Below are 17,644 nucleotides of genomic sequence, written 5' to 3'. Positions count from 1 at the left end.
TTGATATGTTGGTGCAGGGTGTATATAGGGGTTATGACTCTATCGAAGGCTCGCTCGGATGATGCTCTATTGCCGAATGTCGACATCGATCCGTAAGACCGGTGAAACGAACACAACCGTCGGCAAAAAAGAAATCGTTTGTCACTGCGAAAAAAAAGGTTGAATTTTGTATCATTAACATGATATTTTAGGCCGAGAGTTATAATAAGCAGTGAGTACTGCAAATGTAATTAATGTTTTTGGCCAAAATTCGCGAATGCGAATATCGTTATTTTTTATTTACCGCCAGTACACTGCTCGTGCGATTCTAAGATACGATTCTCAGAACAAGAACAAGCATAGAGTACGATTATAGTCGGCCATGTTGAAACCGAAGTGGCCAGTACTGTTAACTCTCTCTGATTACTCACTTAATGACTGAAGTAAGCTGCTAAGAGTTTTTAATTGTATTTCAGATTTATATATAAGCAAGTTCCGGAATTATAGCATATGATTTTTATAATTAGACTATCATTATTAAATATCGAAAAAAATTATTTAAATAAACTTTTAACATTACATTCTCAGAATATAAACAAAAAAAAGACAATACAATATGATAAATAATTAAACTTTAAACTATACGGCTTAATAAAAAATATTTTTTTGATTGTAGCGGTGTTTGGAGTTAGTAATATAATTTTTCTTGTTCTTTGTGGGTTATAAAAGTAACTTAAAAATGATCGCTAAACAAACAAAAAAAGAATGGATACTTAAATCTCCTTTAGTATTGACTAAAAAAGAAATGATAAAAAAAAACCAGGCTTATTCTCATTTAATCATTATTCGCCAACTCTCCCGAAGCATGGGAGAAATGGCCAGTTTGTTAGGTACAAACCTACGTTTAAAAACAATTTTTCTCTAAATTTATTTGTGGACATATGAGGAATACAAAATAGGGAAAGGTAGTGAGAGTCTAGAAGTATTACTCATTAAGCGAGTAGCAACAACAAACTGGCAATTCAGAATTCAGTAAGATTTTAGTGATATAATGATATTACAAGATAATAAGATTCGAATTAAGCTTTTTAAGCTGCAGCAATAGAAAATCCGTTATATCGCTAGTCAGTATCTCCTGTGTGACACGTTACCTTTTAATGATACGCAATTTGTCACAAATGAAATTCAGATATTAAATACGTAGGTACAAATATTTTTTATACAGACTAGCATAATTCTGATTAGTAACGGTCATTGATATTATTTAAGATATAATTGGAATTGTGACTCCAAATGAATAAAGACATAAAAAGCAATCAATATGTTTTTAATAATTTGACTATAATGTCAGTAAAGTAGTGTTCGTAGATATCATTTGGTTTAATCAGTTCATTTTGGAGTTTCAACTTTAATTATTGATATAAGTACTTCTAACTGTAAGCTATACCAATATGAAAGTGCGACTTTTCCTCGCTTTTTACAAACTCGCTGACCCTCCCACCTGTAGGAAGCCAGGAAAAGAAGCGCCCCCATATCAAACTTACCCCAATTCACCCCACTAACGGGCGGTTCTTTCCTCGCTTGTTACAGGTGTTAGGACCTCCACGGAGATCGTGACGCGACACTTTATCGACATGGACCACGGAATACCGCTAAACATCCACGCGAGGCCGCGGGTCGTCGGCCGACGCCCCAACGCGATCGTCAACATCGAAACGGACGTGTTCCAGGAGAAATCCTACAAACAATATTCGTCGCAGCACCTTAGAGACGCTCTGATCGCCGTAAAAAAGGGGTACAGTGTATACGCAGCTTCGAATAAATACGGGGTACCGAGGAAAACTTTGCGGAATTGGATGGAAAAATATGATATAAAGAGTCAGTTCTCTAAAGGGCGGCGAGGCGCGCGCACCACGCAGATACTGGACCCGCTCGACTTGATGGTGGAGGCGCGCTCCGAGCGGTATGAGGACACCTTGTAAGCCGATTCTCACAAGCAGAAATATGCTGCGATTAACAGTGCGTACGCAATGGACTACTTATAGTAATATGTCAGTTTCTATAGTACTTATGAAGTGTTTCCAGCAGAACGTGGCACTTACAGATACATGCCGAATCAACAATACACCTCAATTGTTATTGTAGTATGTATCGTTTGCATAAGTACTGTCCTATGTCGCGGTGTCTACATATTGCTGTAAATGTATCCAAACAGACAAAACAATAGGCGGTAAAGTTACCGCATAATGTGCAATCAATACTGTTTCTAGTATGTCGTATTCGCGATAATATGTCACAGTTCCAAAATTGCCTTGTATTTAGCTATTGCCACCGTCGAACTTTGCTATCACATAGGTGAGAGCTGAACATGTCGACTACAATAATAACTATAAATAACAAACAGTACGTCATTACTGTAGTACAAGGCGACAGAGCTGGAACTACAACTATTTTATTACTTTTCCTTACGTCAGGTTCTTACCTGAAAGAGGCTAAACACTGATAAAATTAGAAACCGAAAGAAGCTAAGTAAGGGAGTATTTTAAGAAAAAAATACTTTGTAAGTTACTAAGGCCTATCTATATTATAACAGTAATTTATAAAGAGTTTACTGTAATGTAAATAAAATATAATAGAGGAACAATACCTGACATGGACAATATTGTCACACGTCACATGTAGTCCGTTTCTAAGCTTAAGCAAATACGAAGTATTGTGCCGTAATATACAACAACTATCATTGTTCAGCAAAATATTATTTAGACTGTGAAGTCTCTCATCCGTGCTCCACTTTCAACTGTAATATCTAAAGCATTCGTCTTATTTTTTTATAAAATACTCAATATTCGGATAAGATGTCATTATATTGTCCATGTCGGTAGGTCCAATGCGGTTTATAAAGGAGTAATAGATGTTTAAGCCATAAGATGTCCTACACGAGTCAGGACTCAAATTTAAGTTAAAGAAGAAACTCTTGCCAAATAGAGCATTTAGTTCGGATAAGCCGTAAGGCATGAGGCAGTAATGGTTAATTTTTGATTGTCGAGACACTCAGGCAGTATTGAGTACTTATAGTATAGGTCAGTATTGTAAATACGACTACGGGGAATATTTTTAGTCGCAGTTGTAATTATGGCCAGGTTTCACGTTTAGAAGTAGAGTCGTTATTTCTGTCCCAGCGAAACATATTTATGACAAAACAGGACATAATCAAATATAGAAACTCTACTTTTGCGACATTAATACCGCTTTCTGATTCCTTGCCACTTAGGTAACTTTGGCCATGTTCAAAATAATGGTTTTATTTGAGACATATGGAGTTCTTCAAAATAGGGCAAATAAGTATTTGTTTCCTTCTTTTTTGTCGTTTTATTACTCAAGCTGTATGATTGTCTGCTAGCACAGTAGTGTAAGAAAATAAATAAATCAAGCCACTAAAAAGTAATGTAACATTAGAGGTATAATGTTTTTTTACTTTGAACGTATGTTACCTGTTCGGCTAACAACTTGAGATGTTGCTAATAACTGTCACTGCTTTTATGCCGTCAATAAATAAGTTATTGTACCTAATTTGTAATATACATATATAGAGTTTACAGGAAAATAAAAGGTGAAAAATAAGAGCCAAAGATTTTAAAGTAATATAAGAACATTAATATGTCCATTTCATGCAAAAATATATTAGTGTCCGAGTGCCACTTTGTATAATACTTCTTTATAATTTATTGTGTGTTGGAATAAGTTACGGAATAATCTACGCTCATCTCATTGGTCAAGGGCAGCTGGAGGGTTTTAGTGTGTAAGGCAAACCCGATTTTGTTTTTAAATCTTTGAAATAATCAGTACTGAGTTTACTTATAGTGGTGCATAACTGCATAATGTTTTTCGTTTAAATAAGCCTTGGTACACTGTCATTAATTGTACGTTGTGACCTGTAGCGGTTAGCGACCACTTTTCATGAGCGAATAAGATAAAATTTCATTAAGAAAACATGTGTGTTAATAAGTATAATGGAGTTTATAATTCGGTAGAGTAATTTGACAGGTCATATTATGTTGCCAGAGGTCCAGGGATTTTAATAGTTATGCGGCAAATGTCGATATCTCTAAATCGACATTTACAAGTTTTTTTTGTAAGTTAATATGAATTCAATATAAAATGATTAATGCAATACCTCCACCGTGGTGAATCGCAATATTTTAATCGGACACCAATATTGTCTCTATTGATTCTACAGGATGGAAGAAAGGTATTTGTAAGTTTGAATTTAATTTTGCGGAGATAAAAATAAGAGTTTTGGAGATATTCATGTAATTTTGGACTGTTTTCTTTTCAATGATAAAATATTATTATAGAATCCAAACAAAAATATCGTTTTAGCGATGGAATCTGTTTTCTTTTATCGATATAACAGCACTAAGGGTTGATTGTAGACATTTTTACTTTTACAGTTGTCGAACTACTCCGTCATTGGCATATTTAAGGCTTTTACAACTCCAAATACTAAATTGTATAACCATAAAGTAAATATTTAGAACAGAATAAGCTAAAGACAATAAAAAATTCAGTCATAATTACATATTAATGAAATATGAATTTCAGTAGCCGACCACCACATTTTAGTTTATTGTAAGGTGAAAAATTACTTAAAAACCTTAAGTAGGCAACAAAACTTACCTTTGAACGTCGCACGGCTTGTTACTTCTTTGTTAATTTACTGTAAATTTACATTATGCCCACCTTCAGTTAACACGTAAATGAAAAGTCATTATTTTATTTTAGGGTAAACGGTTGGTATGAAATTTTGACAAAAATTATTAAAAAATATCAATTGTATTTATTTCGAAAAGCAAGGGTATTGTTTGTATAGTGTGCGTGAGAAGTATAGCTGCACACGCATATTACGATGGATAGTGTCGGGAAAAGTGCTTGGATCTGTCCCCCACCCCGCGACACCCCGCAACACCCCCACTCAAAAGGTGGAGAGACGCGTCTTCGTGCATTCATACAATGAACTTTATAACGATTTAAAATTTTATTACTATACATGAAATGACATGTCGCCACAGTCTGGCGTGTTCTCTCTGAATCTAGTAAGTACATAACATATTCTTTACAAAACACTCTTATATACTTAGCTAATATTATTAGTCTATTGGGTGATTTCATTTCTCTTTGTATTCTTCATAATATTATTACAACAGAAGTGAATGAATATAATATATCTAACATTAGTCATCGCAATTAGTTAATTGGCCTCGTTGGTGTAGTTATAATGCGTACGCAATACGTCTACCGCACCGGGGACTTGGTATCGAAACCCGGGTCAGGCCAAAAATATTTGTGACTGGGTTTTACATCTTAAAAATTACTCAGTCGCAGCTCGGAATCAGGAAGCTGGTCGTGTTGATACCTCCTTGCGTCGATAAATACGCAAAGCCGGTAGTCCTGCGTCTGATCTCTCCGGTCATGTCGGATTGCCGTCTCACCGGATTATGACAGGAAAAGAACAGAGAGTGCACCTGTGTATTGCGCACACACTTGTGCACTATAATATCTCCTGCGTACTTGGCCGATCTCCGTTGAGATTGGCTGTCTGTCCGTAACCTTTTTAAGTTATATTGCGACGGATTTTAAGTAATACGCCGTACTTATAAGTAAGTAGGTAATAAATGTATAAACCTCTAAACTGGCGTGGTTTGGTAACTGTGTACTTAAATGTCTAGTCTAACTTGTATTTTAAGTATCTTCTTAAATATTCTAGAAGGTTCGTATATTTATGTTTAGTGACTAGGTGAGCGGTAATACTTATTTACTTTTAATAGCATATTTGACATGCGGCATTGTAGAAGTTTGGTGTGTAACTTACATTCGACACAAAGATTAAGTAATCCGATTTATAGCTTACAATTTTCACTCAATTCAGATATTCTGTCGGTGACGAGTAATGCGTGCCAATTATTTTGGTATTTTGGGTGAATATATGATAAAATATATATTTTTTTCGTATTATTGTACGTTCCTTCGCCATAGCATTAATATATCTATAATTTAAAACTAATTAAACAAGAAGATACTTAAAACATCGGTAGCATAAGAATATTTTGTAATTATTAGTATGATTTATTTATGTTGTCATAAATTCCAAAGATGAAGAACTCTTTAATTTCAGGTAAAATAATCCTAAATGATAAGCAAAATAAGTTTCATGACATTATGAAAGATAAGACATTTTGTGAAATAAGTATAATTAATAGTTGAGAATTGCAGGGAGTTAATGTACCTATTCTTTAATTTAGTACTTTATTCTTTACACAGCACCGAATGTCGCAATGAAGAAACCTTTTTTATAAAGAGGGTGAAAAGTAGTTGGAAATTGTGGCAGTAATTTATTTTTCCCATATTTGTTACTTTCAGATCTGAAAAGCTTGTTACTTATTTGTTTATGAGAAGTACTTACTTAGATATTGAGTAATCATTTCACAAAATGTCTGATTTGTTGTCAAATCGTGTTTTTGGTGCAATAAGCTCCATCAAGAATTCTCTATTAAATATAAAAATCAAGAGGTCTTTTTGTCTGTAATATGTCAAGTAAACTAGAAATAATTGTTTATAAATAAGTATAGGTCCGTGCAGTACGCGAGTAATCCGCCTGACACAGTGAATTCACATCTACTGCATATTTTTTTAACACTCAAAGGTTTAATACATACAATGGTATCACTATATGCGTTTCATCGTCAAATATGCTTTAATTTTTTTAAAGAGTTATGGAAACAGCACCAGAATACACTAAAGAAATAGTGTAAGAGTTAATGAGTGGATAGAAAGGAACCTGTCTTATAAACAGGTATCCTCTGTTTAATTAGAGATTTCTCCTTTACTTGACTATATTATGTTTATGAAGCAACTTTATAACAGTGGAGTGAGATGTATTATTTTTAACCAAACGGAGTCCATGTTGCTAATTTATGATTGTGTAGTGTTGTGTTAAGTTCCTAATGAAGCCAAATTAGCGTCTAAGATGTATACTTTGTTCTTTTTTGTTAATTATTTTTGTTAACTCTTCGGCAGTGATTTATTTCAAAATAAATGTTTTAGTACCTATTATGTGATATTATTCTTGTCTTAATACTTATTAAAAATTTAAAAAAAAAAGTTGTCCAGGTTTACACCAAGTTCACTTTATTTTAATTATTATTATGTTTAGGCACAGGAAACAGTCAGTATGCCTACCCGTCCCGACAGTCGCACGATTAGTTTATGAAAAAGATTTCATGTGATTCACACAATATGTGAAAGGACCTGCCTAAGTACATTTAAGTAATTATTCCTAGTAATTAAATAATATCAGTGACTGTTCACATGACGGGATTATAATAATATTCAAAAGTAGAGATTTGTTCGAGATTCGCCCACATAACTTGAAGGCTCGAAATTCTCCCTATTGGGATATACATATCCCACTACGCGCAAACGAAAACATCTCTTACAGTTTAAATCTCAGGATATGACACAAGGGAAACTTTAAATATGTGCATCCCTTTTATACGACACACCAATGTCACGGATATGAGTAGGTTGTGTACTTTGTGTGCCTACGGAATATCTTTTGTTTAAGTAATTAATAAGGATATGACATCATTTCATTCTATACAAGTTTAGGGGCATTCTTAAATATTGGCTCAATATTTCTTCACAGTAAAATTAATAAGGTCAGGGGGCCCTAATTTCCGTCTGCGGGAGCAAATCTATTTTTTTGCAATTACAGGCGTTTTAATCGAGAGACGCGATAAATATAATGCATTTTACAGTGTTAGAATACTAAGTATTGATATTTAAAAATTATTTTCTGTTTGAACGTTATTTTGCAAAGAAATAGTGGAAATAGTAAATTATTTTACGTGATAAATTTAAGAACTTAAAATTAACAAGTGCCAAATTTCACCTATTTTGGATGATGACGATCTAGCCCTAATTTCAAGCGTCGTAAACCTTTTTCGGAAACACAAAACGATCTCAACACTTGAAATATGTATATAAAAAGTAAATTTGGGTTCTAGAGCGAATCATTAATAAAACATTTTATTGGAAGGAGACTTACTCTATCTTCGGAAGTTAAAAAAAAACCTTGGACTCGGGTCTTCTCATTTTAAAGTGCACCAAATAATATAATTTCTACAACCTTTGCCTTCAACAACGAATTCACACCCATGCACGAGGGCATATCTGTTGCGGCCCTAGGCACATAGTTAAGTGTGTACACATAATGGTTGTTAATTCACATTGAGGCCAATAAGAGCTCGCGAACATTTCCCTTCCTTCTCCTCTCCGTCCACCCTACCTTACCTTCCGTACCTTCGTCTTTTCTTACACTTTCTTCCAAACATTCCTCTTTCAACTATCCTCCAGGGCCCCGCAGTCGCTAAGCCGAGGGTAAACCAGTATACCGTTCGCAGGTTTCCCTCGGTTATTAATATAACCAACAAGCAACAATTTACTATGACATTAGTTATGTTTTGTTAAACGCTAATCGAACGATTAATTACGTCGACGTTTTATTTTTACCATTAAAAAATACAAACCTTATACCTACCTTCTCTCCTTTCTAAAGTTCCACTATAACTAACATGATAATGCATTTATATCTTTACCCGTGATTAAAATTGAAAGTTGTCCATGCAGATTTCGCGATAGCCAATGTGCAGTGCCATTATGACAGCCTGTCGGACTCGGAAGGGCGGCGGGAAGCGCGGGAGGCGCGCGTGTCGCGGGAGGCGCCGGACGGGCGGGAGGGACGCGTGTCTGTCACAGACGACCACACGTACGGCGCGAGGGACGAGCCGCCGGCGTTTATTATACAACACGTGTCTTCGGTGAGTAGCCCTTACGGCAGAACATGGACCAACTGCATCAGCATGCTTACCAAGTTATCATCTAAGACCGTGAATAGTATGTACAGTGATGAGTTGTGCGCGGAGGAGAACAGTTTTTATTGACGCTCAGGTAGGTTATGCGCACTAATGATATGTTTGTCTGCCGACGTTAGCTGATAATAACGTGTTAATTACAGACAGCGCAAACGCAGCCGCCCCTCTCGTACTCCGACACCCGGCCGAAGATCATGACCATAGGTCCGGGATACGCGCAGTCCGTGAACGTTATTCACGTGGGAGACCGGCCGCAGGTAACCACCGCTTATGTACACTAAATACGTAAACGTACTTACTAGTAGATACGTAATGTCACGCATGCGACTCCCGCGGGTGTTCTTGTTGGCATACTTGTGCATCCGGCAGCTGCGTACAGTACATTGTTTCAATGTAGGCGACATTGAAGAAATCAAAATAATACTTACAGTGTTGGATGTTGAGCGCGGGTTTTTATACAAAACTGAGTGATACGCACAAGACGCAAGAAAATAACTTATCTGATTCCAAGCGGCGCGGTGGTGCATAAACAATAGCACACTGAGACCGTACTTGGAATATATGTTATAACTGTACGGAACGTGCACGAACTGTGGATGACAGCATTAAACCGACGAGAGAGACACAGTGTGGATAAAAAACTTTCCCGACCTATAATTTGTTTCTTTTTTTAATATGTCAAAAATAATAAAATACCGTTTTAATGATAGGCAGTGTGGCTAGCATAAAATGTTATTAATTTAATTGGGATATAGCTAATTAAATGTAAGTATTAACGCAACATTATGATGTTAACTATAGTCTATACACTTAATTACAGATTTGGTTGTGTAAAATGATGCCTAATAATATAATTTGTAAAAGTAAATAAAAAAACTTATTTACTTTTATAAATTATATCATTAGACATTTCTAAATGCTTTTGGAACTCATACTTATTAATAACGAGGTACTCATAAGATCTGTCACCTAATGTGTAAAATATTATCTGTATCGTATAAGCATGATGAGCTGCATTGTTTGTTATACGTCAGGTGTCGCAGTCGTCGCAGCCGGCGGAATTCGGCATGAACAAGCGCATCCGGCGCAGCGAGCAGTTACTGCGGCAGGCGGCCGACTGCGTCTCGCGTGGACTTACCTTCCAGACCGTCTCCGAGCAATTCAACATACCCATCTCCACCATACGGTAGATAAACCTCTTTCCGTACACTATCACCGCCACGTCTATTACAACCGCTAAGCAGCAGTGTGCACTGTGTGAATTACGAATGTAATTAATTTATTATAAAAAACCTTTTTAAATTCCTTTTTCCAGATTTTTCATGGCGCGTAAGGGCATCTTGCCGCGGCGGCGGCGCGGCCGCACTACTCATGTTGGTAATTTCTTTATCATTTATTTATAGATAGCTTTTTCTCACTAAATTCCTCCTTGTAGACACCTATGTTTTATTATGTTTTAACGGTGAACGGAAACATTGCGAGAAAATGTGCACACCTGAGAAATTCTCCATAAGAATTTCGCAGATATGTGCAGCCTGTCAATCCGCTCTAGGCCAGCAGGTGGAATAAGACCTAAACTGTCTCAGTAGTATAGGAGGTCCATGTCCATCAGTTGGTCAGTATAGGTACAGCGTGGATTCATATGATGAGACAGCAAGGGCAGCTACCATATACCGGTGTGACTACAAGGAAACTTATTTTTGAAACTGTTCATCGTTTTTGGAGACATTAAGATCCGTCGGTATTCACAGATTTAAAAAAATATGTAGTCGAAATGAAAATGGGCAATTTATGCATAAACTTTTGATGCGAATTGATTCTGTTGCTTATAGGGTTCATAGGACCATACAGAACTGATAAAGGTTTGGATCAGAAATTGCAAAGAACTTTATCCTTACATTTTGTAGGACATGCCTTTCCTTGTGCTTACAGGGCGCTCGCGTGGTTCAGGCCTTGATTCTAATAGAAAATCCAAATATCACTTTGCCAGACCCGAGATTTCAGAGCGTTGTCCTACCGCTCGCGTAATACATCTACGTCACTGACGCAGTTTATTTTATTCGTTACACGACAAATATTATGAACATGAGGTGTTGTCGCCAGGTGACGCGGGCGTGCAGTAGCCCCGAGCCGCCGTTCCACATGCAACACTTCAAGTTGTCTGACATGGTGGCTCTGCGCACGGACGACGACGAGTCTGCCAACTAGTAGACAAACACCATTCATAGATGTCGCTATATGTATAGTGGGTGCAAGGGAAAGGCTACCTAAGACGAAGGTGAAAGTGTTTGTAATTCCTGACATGATGACTTAAAAAAATATTGTCATTGAATGATTACTATTTTACTAAGATTTTCTTTAATTTATATACAGCGTCACGTACGGATAGAAAACAACCGAATTCCGAATCCGCTGCCAAACTTCAAGATACTGTGAGCTCATTTTATTCTACGTAGACCGCATTACCAATAGCTAAAATAAAAAAAAGTGTAATTGTATTATGTAGGTAAATAATATTGTAACTTTGGCTTTTCGGATTACCAACACCTCAGTCCGCCGCGTGACCACGAATACTGCAGTCTTTGAAACGTCGGGAGAAAATTATAATATAAAAACAGTGTTAAAATCTGAAAATGGTTTTTCGGTAACATTAAAGTTCTAATATATTACTGCTTCGTTATAGAGAGCGTTTCCCTTACACTCTGCATAAAATCACAAAATCAAACTGCGAAAGGGGTGATGTTCGCAACCCAACAATTGGCACTGTCGTACAAAAGATGGTAGGACAGACAATAGAGACTGTTTTCGAGTTATATTCAAGGGTCAACCCGTGTACAGTGTACACTGTATTAGGAAATATTATGCTGATCGGTAAGACGACGCTTCATATAATAGAATATTTTGACTCCACCGTATAAGTACGAGGTGCAGTATCTTCGGTAAGAGAACTAGTTTTCCAAAAGAAATATACCTAAGCAAATCAGTTAGTTTTTATGAGACTTGGTTCAGCGACATCTGGATTAGAACAAGTGAAACTGTACATAAAAATGATCGCATTTTGAGTGCTTTTTGTACTTCTTGTAAATATTAGTGTATGATGTAGAATCTCAATTGAATAATGTATAAAATACGCGTAAATATAGACTGCATAAGTGTTTAGATCACACGAATTATTTAAAACTTTATTATGGCAATACTTATAAGTAGTTTTAGTTGGCAAAAATGATAATAGCCGTGGCCTTGTGTGGAGTATTTAAAAATATATTTTTACATACAGTAACCATTACCCTTGTAAATGGGGCTTATCTCAATATAGGCACTGTGATAATGGTATTCTTTACGCATTTTATAAACTTACGCCATCTGGCGTGCAATATTAAAAACTAGAAAGTGTTATTGACACAAGATGGCGTCAATAATAATTTAAGGCAACAGTGGCAGCTATTTTGTTTGTGAGAAACAGTATTATTTGGACACATTTTAGCTTTTAGTAATTTATCCTTTACATTTTACAAATCGTATTATGGGCGCCGTTATATCCTACCGCGGACGGCACGATAATATTACAAGATCACGTGGAAGAGAAAAATACATGGAATTACTGTTCATTTCTTCATTACCATGTTTGTTTTATTCTCATAATAGTGGCCGAGCCATTGCCGCGCCGTCCCGCGGCACGTCTCTAGCGGCCACCGGGATATTTTGTCAGATTCCTCGTATAGTGCCATGGATGAGCAGTATTAGTGCAATAGTTGACGTACACACTATAGACTATAGTTTTGCGAATGTATACAGTAGTTGTGAAAGTGTGTAGACCTTTACAAGTGTAATAAAAATATTTTTGTGTAAATTGGTCTTTTTTATTTATTTTGTGTTGCACAAAATATAAATAAATTTATAGTGTTGTATATAATAAATAAAATTATAAAATGAATATAAACATTTCTCTATTAACTATATTTACAAAATTAATATCTATTAACAAATACATCTACAACAATGATTTCATGAGCTGTTTATTTCGCGCGACAAAACATGTGCGTGCGAAGCCCCATAAGGAAGATGCAATAAAAGTAGTAAACAAAATTTCATATACGACATAATATTATAGATCTTTTGTAAGCGAGCAACCCCCCTCGGTTTCATCGTTTTGCGTATTTCTGGTTGGAGTCTATTCGAACAGACACTGTACAAGAATCCTAGCCCTCGGGACACTGATCAAATAGCATCTTCTACATGAGCCTTAAATCACAAACACGTTTGTATAATGAGTGTAACATTGCACGGTTTGTCGGTTGAAGTTCTATTTGGTGTTGGTCCGGAGGCTGGTGTTGAACCCGTCGCCGTAGTGCAGCTTGGCGGCGAGCATGTCGTCCTCGCTCATCACCACGTGCTGCGGCGGGATCAGCGCGCCCGCCACCGACCTGCAAACAGTCGCCATTACAAGAGTCGGCCGGCGCGGGCGGCCGCGGGTGGCGGCAGCGCCGAGTGTACGCACCGGCCCTCGGCGCTGAGGAAGTTGAAGGTGGAGCATGCGTGCTCGCTCGGCAGGATCTCGACGTTGAGGCGGGCGGCGCGCGCGGCGCGGTACACGCGCTCCGCCGCCGCGCGCGACCCCGACTCCAGCCCCATCACCTGCAAACACACGCTCAGTTACATACATTGTACAATGAACATCTCAATCATCATTTATATTTAACTTTGTTTACATCGGTAAGAATTCCCAAGCTTTTCGTCATGGTGTGAGGCATGATATACCAACATTCTTACCTACATTCGATGGGTACCTGGCTAATATATACTGTTAGGAAACTGACTCGATTCTAATTAAAATAAAACAAATATCACTGACTACAGAAATACTTTCGCAAATATCTCACCAACCAACCGACTGGCACGACTGTCAACAACCAACTAGCCCGGTCTGTCAAACGCTCAGTGTTTTTATAGCAAATAGTGTTACAAATACCCTCACTAAAATGTTCTATGCTAACAATACCTATATTAAAATTTAGCAACGACAAACAGCCCAAATGCCCAGGTGTGCAGTAATTGTCCAAAACAAAAATTATTAAAAATTCAGAAAAATATTCCTAACTTGAAAACTATGAAACATCACAGAACATACATGTGGGTGATTCGGATACCCCAAGGGGTGCTCTATCTCTGGACCTTGGCTTCATACTATTTTTTGGGACAAGTGTACATATTTTTTAATTTTAACACAACATATTTCGTAATATGCATGAATGCCGTCAGCAAATCGTCTAATGATAATTATTAGATTCTACCTAAAAGTAGCCGATAGGAATCGGGTTCTATAGACTCTACACCACTGTAGTGTGTTAATATGATGATGACGTTTGATGAACGATGCGGGCTTGAAATAAATAAGATATATTATTTTATTGATCTTGAATTTCCATTTATGATGTACTAAAATTATATCTAATTTTTATTCCAGTTTGAATTTCGAAACTTTTTTTGTCAATAATCATTATAACCCTTTTCTCTGTACTGTTTATAAGTTTATCTGGAAATACAGTTGTTATCTTCCCTTATAATTTGTAAATAAAAATTTAATTTATTTTAAACATTTGTATGCCATTATTTGATATATCTCCAATAGTTGCGAATGGTAGGTAGTCATGCTGTCGTGCATGTACCCAACACGAACCATTACGTATTCAATCACTCGCAAAAGTTATAATGTGACGCGTTATAAGAACACAAAAAGCTTGGGTAAAATGTTGTACAATAATCATACAAATTATTTTTGTAGTTTACACAAACAAAGTCGTGGGAAACTGCTAGTAGTTATATTTTGCTCACCAGTAAATCTATTTTTGGCTCTAATATCTTGAATAACCTCAGTGACTCCTCGGTGACTTCTTCAGAGTCTCTCACCTGCCACGACAGCACTGATCTATAAATATAATTTATCAAATAATTGCCATTTCTTACTCGCTCAACATAGCTAAATGCTTGCCATTACTGGGTTTCCAATAAAATAAGATAGTTTTATTTTGGTGATATTCAAGTTATTCTAACCGTAGATGTAAAGTGAAAAGTGTAAATTACAAACAAAATAAATATGGCCACTAATGCCACTGAGGAGCATTGGGGTAAAATTGTAGATTTACATCTATCATCATATAAATCATATAACTTGCTATTATATTTCTTTACCCATCAAGTAACAATTTTTTATCGTCAATTACATCACTACATTGGATGTGGTACTCACCTTGGGAATATGGCCATAGGCCCTAGAACCGTCAGCCCATTGTTGAGTTTAAACCCATACTGGAATATAAAAAAAATCCTTTAATAAAGAATTCAGTTATTTGTAAAATAGTGGGAATTCATTAACACTTTGAACCCCATGTGGGTCACCACATGGGTCTCACTCATTTAGTAAATGGGGCCAGTTGAAAAATGCTTGTATGCAACATCTTAATGATAAGTTTTTATTGCTTTATGGGCTAGAAAATGTAATGAATCATACAGTAAACATTGAAGAAAAGTAATCTGTGGCTTTCATCATCATCATCATTTCAGCAATCGTCCACTGCTGGACATAGGCCTCCCTCATTGAGCGCCACAGGGACTGGTTCTGGGCCGCCGTCATCCATCGGACTCCAGCGACCCTCACCGGATCGTCGGTCTATCTCGTAGGGGGCCTGTATATGCTGCTTCTCCTGGTTCTTGGTCGCCACTCCAGAACTTTCTCGCCCCAACGGCCTGAAGATCTACGAGCTATGTGCCCTGCCCACTGCCACTTGAGTTTCGCAACTCTAAGGGGTATGTCGGTTACTTTGGTTCTCATGCGGATCACCACATTTCTGATTCGATCAGTCGTTCCTTGTATAGTTTACCCTATAATGCAAATAAACTTACAGTTGCATATGAGTCTATCATCAGGCCGAGCTCCTGGTCTTGATTTAACACTCGTATGGTTGTTTTCCCTTCTCCTTCGTAAGCAGCTTTAGTTCGTACAAAACTAGAAATAAATACATTTGAAACTACATTAAAACAAACATTTGCGAAATTATTGCATTAAAAATTTCATGAAAATTATTCTACGAAAACTAACCTCATATTCGGCATATTTGCTTTCACTGTGTTATTTATTTGTCGTATTTTATTCCGCAACATTGTGTAAGAATATGTTTCTATTAATAAATATTTATATTCCTTGAAGAACTTAAAACGGTGCTAAATTTTCCAATTCCAATTTGTTGTTATTGTCTCTATCTTTTTACGACAATAATTCTGCCAATGTCAAGTTTGAAAACAGAAGACATACATACTATATGCTATATGAAATCCTTGGCTGGGTAGATATTAAAACAAAGATAACGTATACAAATGAAATAACAAGGCAAAAAAAAATCACGAGGAATAATTACGGGATTGAAAGTTATTTAGAAATAAAAATAAAATAATGATCATTTATTATGACAGATGTGGCTGTAAGTTTTTTTTCTTCTATTAACTCGATCAATAGGATTTAAAAAGTAACAATTACGTCACGCCTTGCGGCACTGCGTCTGCAGATGCGCGGTATTTCAAAAAATGTTACAATAAACATTGATTTTTCCAGTTGAAATTTACAAGTTACAAAACATACTCTCTCTCTCTCTACCGTCCAATGTCTTACTGACCAGATAAGCAATAGTTTAGAAGTTCAAACGTATTACATTACTGAAATTAAGCGTACAAAATGGACTGTGATACCCAAGCTACTACGGAGTTAATTTATATTGAAAATAAGGCTGCTATCGTGAGAAGTAGTGAATATAAGTTGGATTTGTGGCGTGAACTGTGTAGACGCTGGATGGTGGTTGGTGTTCTCCTCGCGATGACGCTGGCTGTCCTAGCGCCGAAAGTGGGCGCACCCGGAGGCAACTACTACGCATGTTTTGTAGATCATTATAGACCGCATTGCACACTAGCCCATGTAATTGAAATTCTATTTAAGCATTTTCCAGGACTGACAAATTTATTGACTACTTTTTCACTATTTTATGCATTCTTTATTTATAAATACCTAATATTTTCTACCAAGCATTTTGTCAGGAAAATTTAGAACAAAATAAAAACAATATCAAAAACACATCACGCCTTTATCCTTTAAGGGGGAAAGCAGCGGTGTAACCATGGCGCCCAGTTTTCGCCATAGTTATAGAGGTTGAGCCTCTGGGATGATACAGAATTAAAACATCCGATTTGATTGCCAGACCTAGGATTTAACCTGATACGTCACAACAGTAGTCCTACCGCGCATGCAATATAATTAAATCACCAAGGCAGCCCAATGGCAATACAATGTAAAAATGATTTTTAATGATTTCAATTTTTCCTTTCACTAATATAAGTAGCTAGTTCTTTAAAATCCAAGCCTTGTTACTTCTGCTGTGCATTAAGGGAACCCTATGCATTGCTAGGTATTAGTTGCTTTTCATCATGCAATAATAGTTTTTCAAAAATAATTTAATATTTATCATCCTGATACTGATTAAATCAATAAATCATTTAAGTTAACAAATTTCCAAAGAAAAATCAATTTGAATTTGAAACCCGGAAGAATAATTATGCAATCACAGCCACAGTAGATATAAGCATTCAGGCAAGCTGTTTGAGTGTAGTGGCATCACACAACATATTGCATTTCACTTTATAGGTACTTAGTTAGCAAATTCTATTTGTAAAAAATCATTTTTAGTTGTTGG

At 36.5% G+C, this 17,644-nt stretch overlaps 2 protein-coding genes across 4 annotated transcripts in view; one reads left to right on the top strand and one right to left on the bottom strand.

The window, feature by feature from the left end:
* The window catches only part of LOC115447039 (protein bric-a-brac 2), a 32,547-nt gene extending 19,788 nt beyond the window's left edge, over positions 1-12,759 (top strand). The window contains exons 8-12 of one of the 3 annotated variants that reach the window (XM_030173945.2): positions 8,665-8,855; positions 9,053-9,166; positions 9,944-10,095; positions 10,225-10,282; positions 11,013-12,759. In XM_030173945.2, the coding sequence (XP_030029805.1) occupies positions 8,665-8,855; positions 9,053-9,166; positions 9,944-10,095; positions 10,225-10,282; positions 11,013-11,117 (620 nt within the window). In that variant the 3' untranslated portion in view covers positions 11,118-12,759. Of the gene's footprint in view, positions 1-1,569; positions 7,087-8,664; positions 8,856-9,052; positions 9,167-9,943; positions 10,096-10,224; positions 10,287-11,012 lie in introns of those variants that run through there. The other 2 variants (XM_030173946.2, XM_030173947.2) reach the window with 2 other exon arrangements.
* A 77-nt stretch (positions 12,760-12,836) lies between these two features.
* LOC115447028 (NADH dehydrogenase [ubiquinone] 1 alpha subcomplex assembly factor 3) lies at positions 12,837-16,296 on the bottom strand. Its single transcript, XM_030173920.2, has 6 exons — positions 16,006-16,296; positions 15,810-15,912; positions 15,157-15,215; positions 14,742-14,835; positions 13,408-13,544; positions 12,837-13,333 (listed from the first exon to the last, which is right to left on the bottom strand). The coding sequence occupies exons 1-6, from the start codon at positions 16,065-16,067 to the stop codon at positions 13,213-13,215; spliced, it is 576 nt and encodes a 191-aa protein (XP_030029780.1). The 5' UTR covers positions 16,068-16,296; the 3' UTR covers positions 12,837-13,212.
* Positions 16,297-17,644: the final 1,348 nt, after the last annotated feature.

Source organism: Manduca sexta, chromosome 28 (genome assembly GCF_014839805.1).
Source record: "Manduca sexta isolate Smith_Timp_Sample1 chromosome 28, JHU_Msex_v1.0, whole genome shotgun sequence".
NCBI classification, from domain to species: Eukaryota; Metazoa; Arthropoda; class Insecta; order Lepidoptera; family Sphingidae; genus Manduca; species Manduca sexta.
This window is presented reverse-complemented; position numbering and strand designations above follow the sequence as displayed.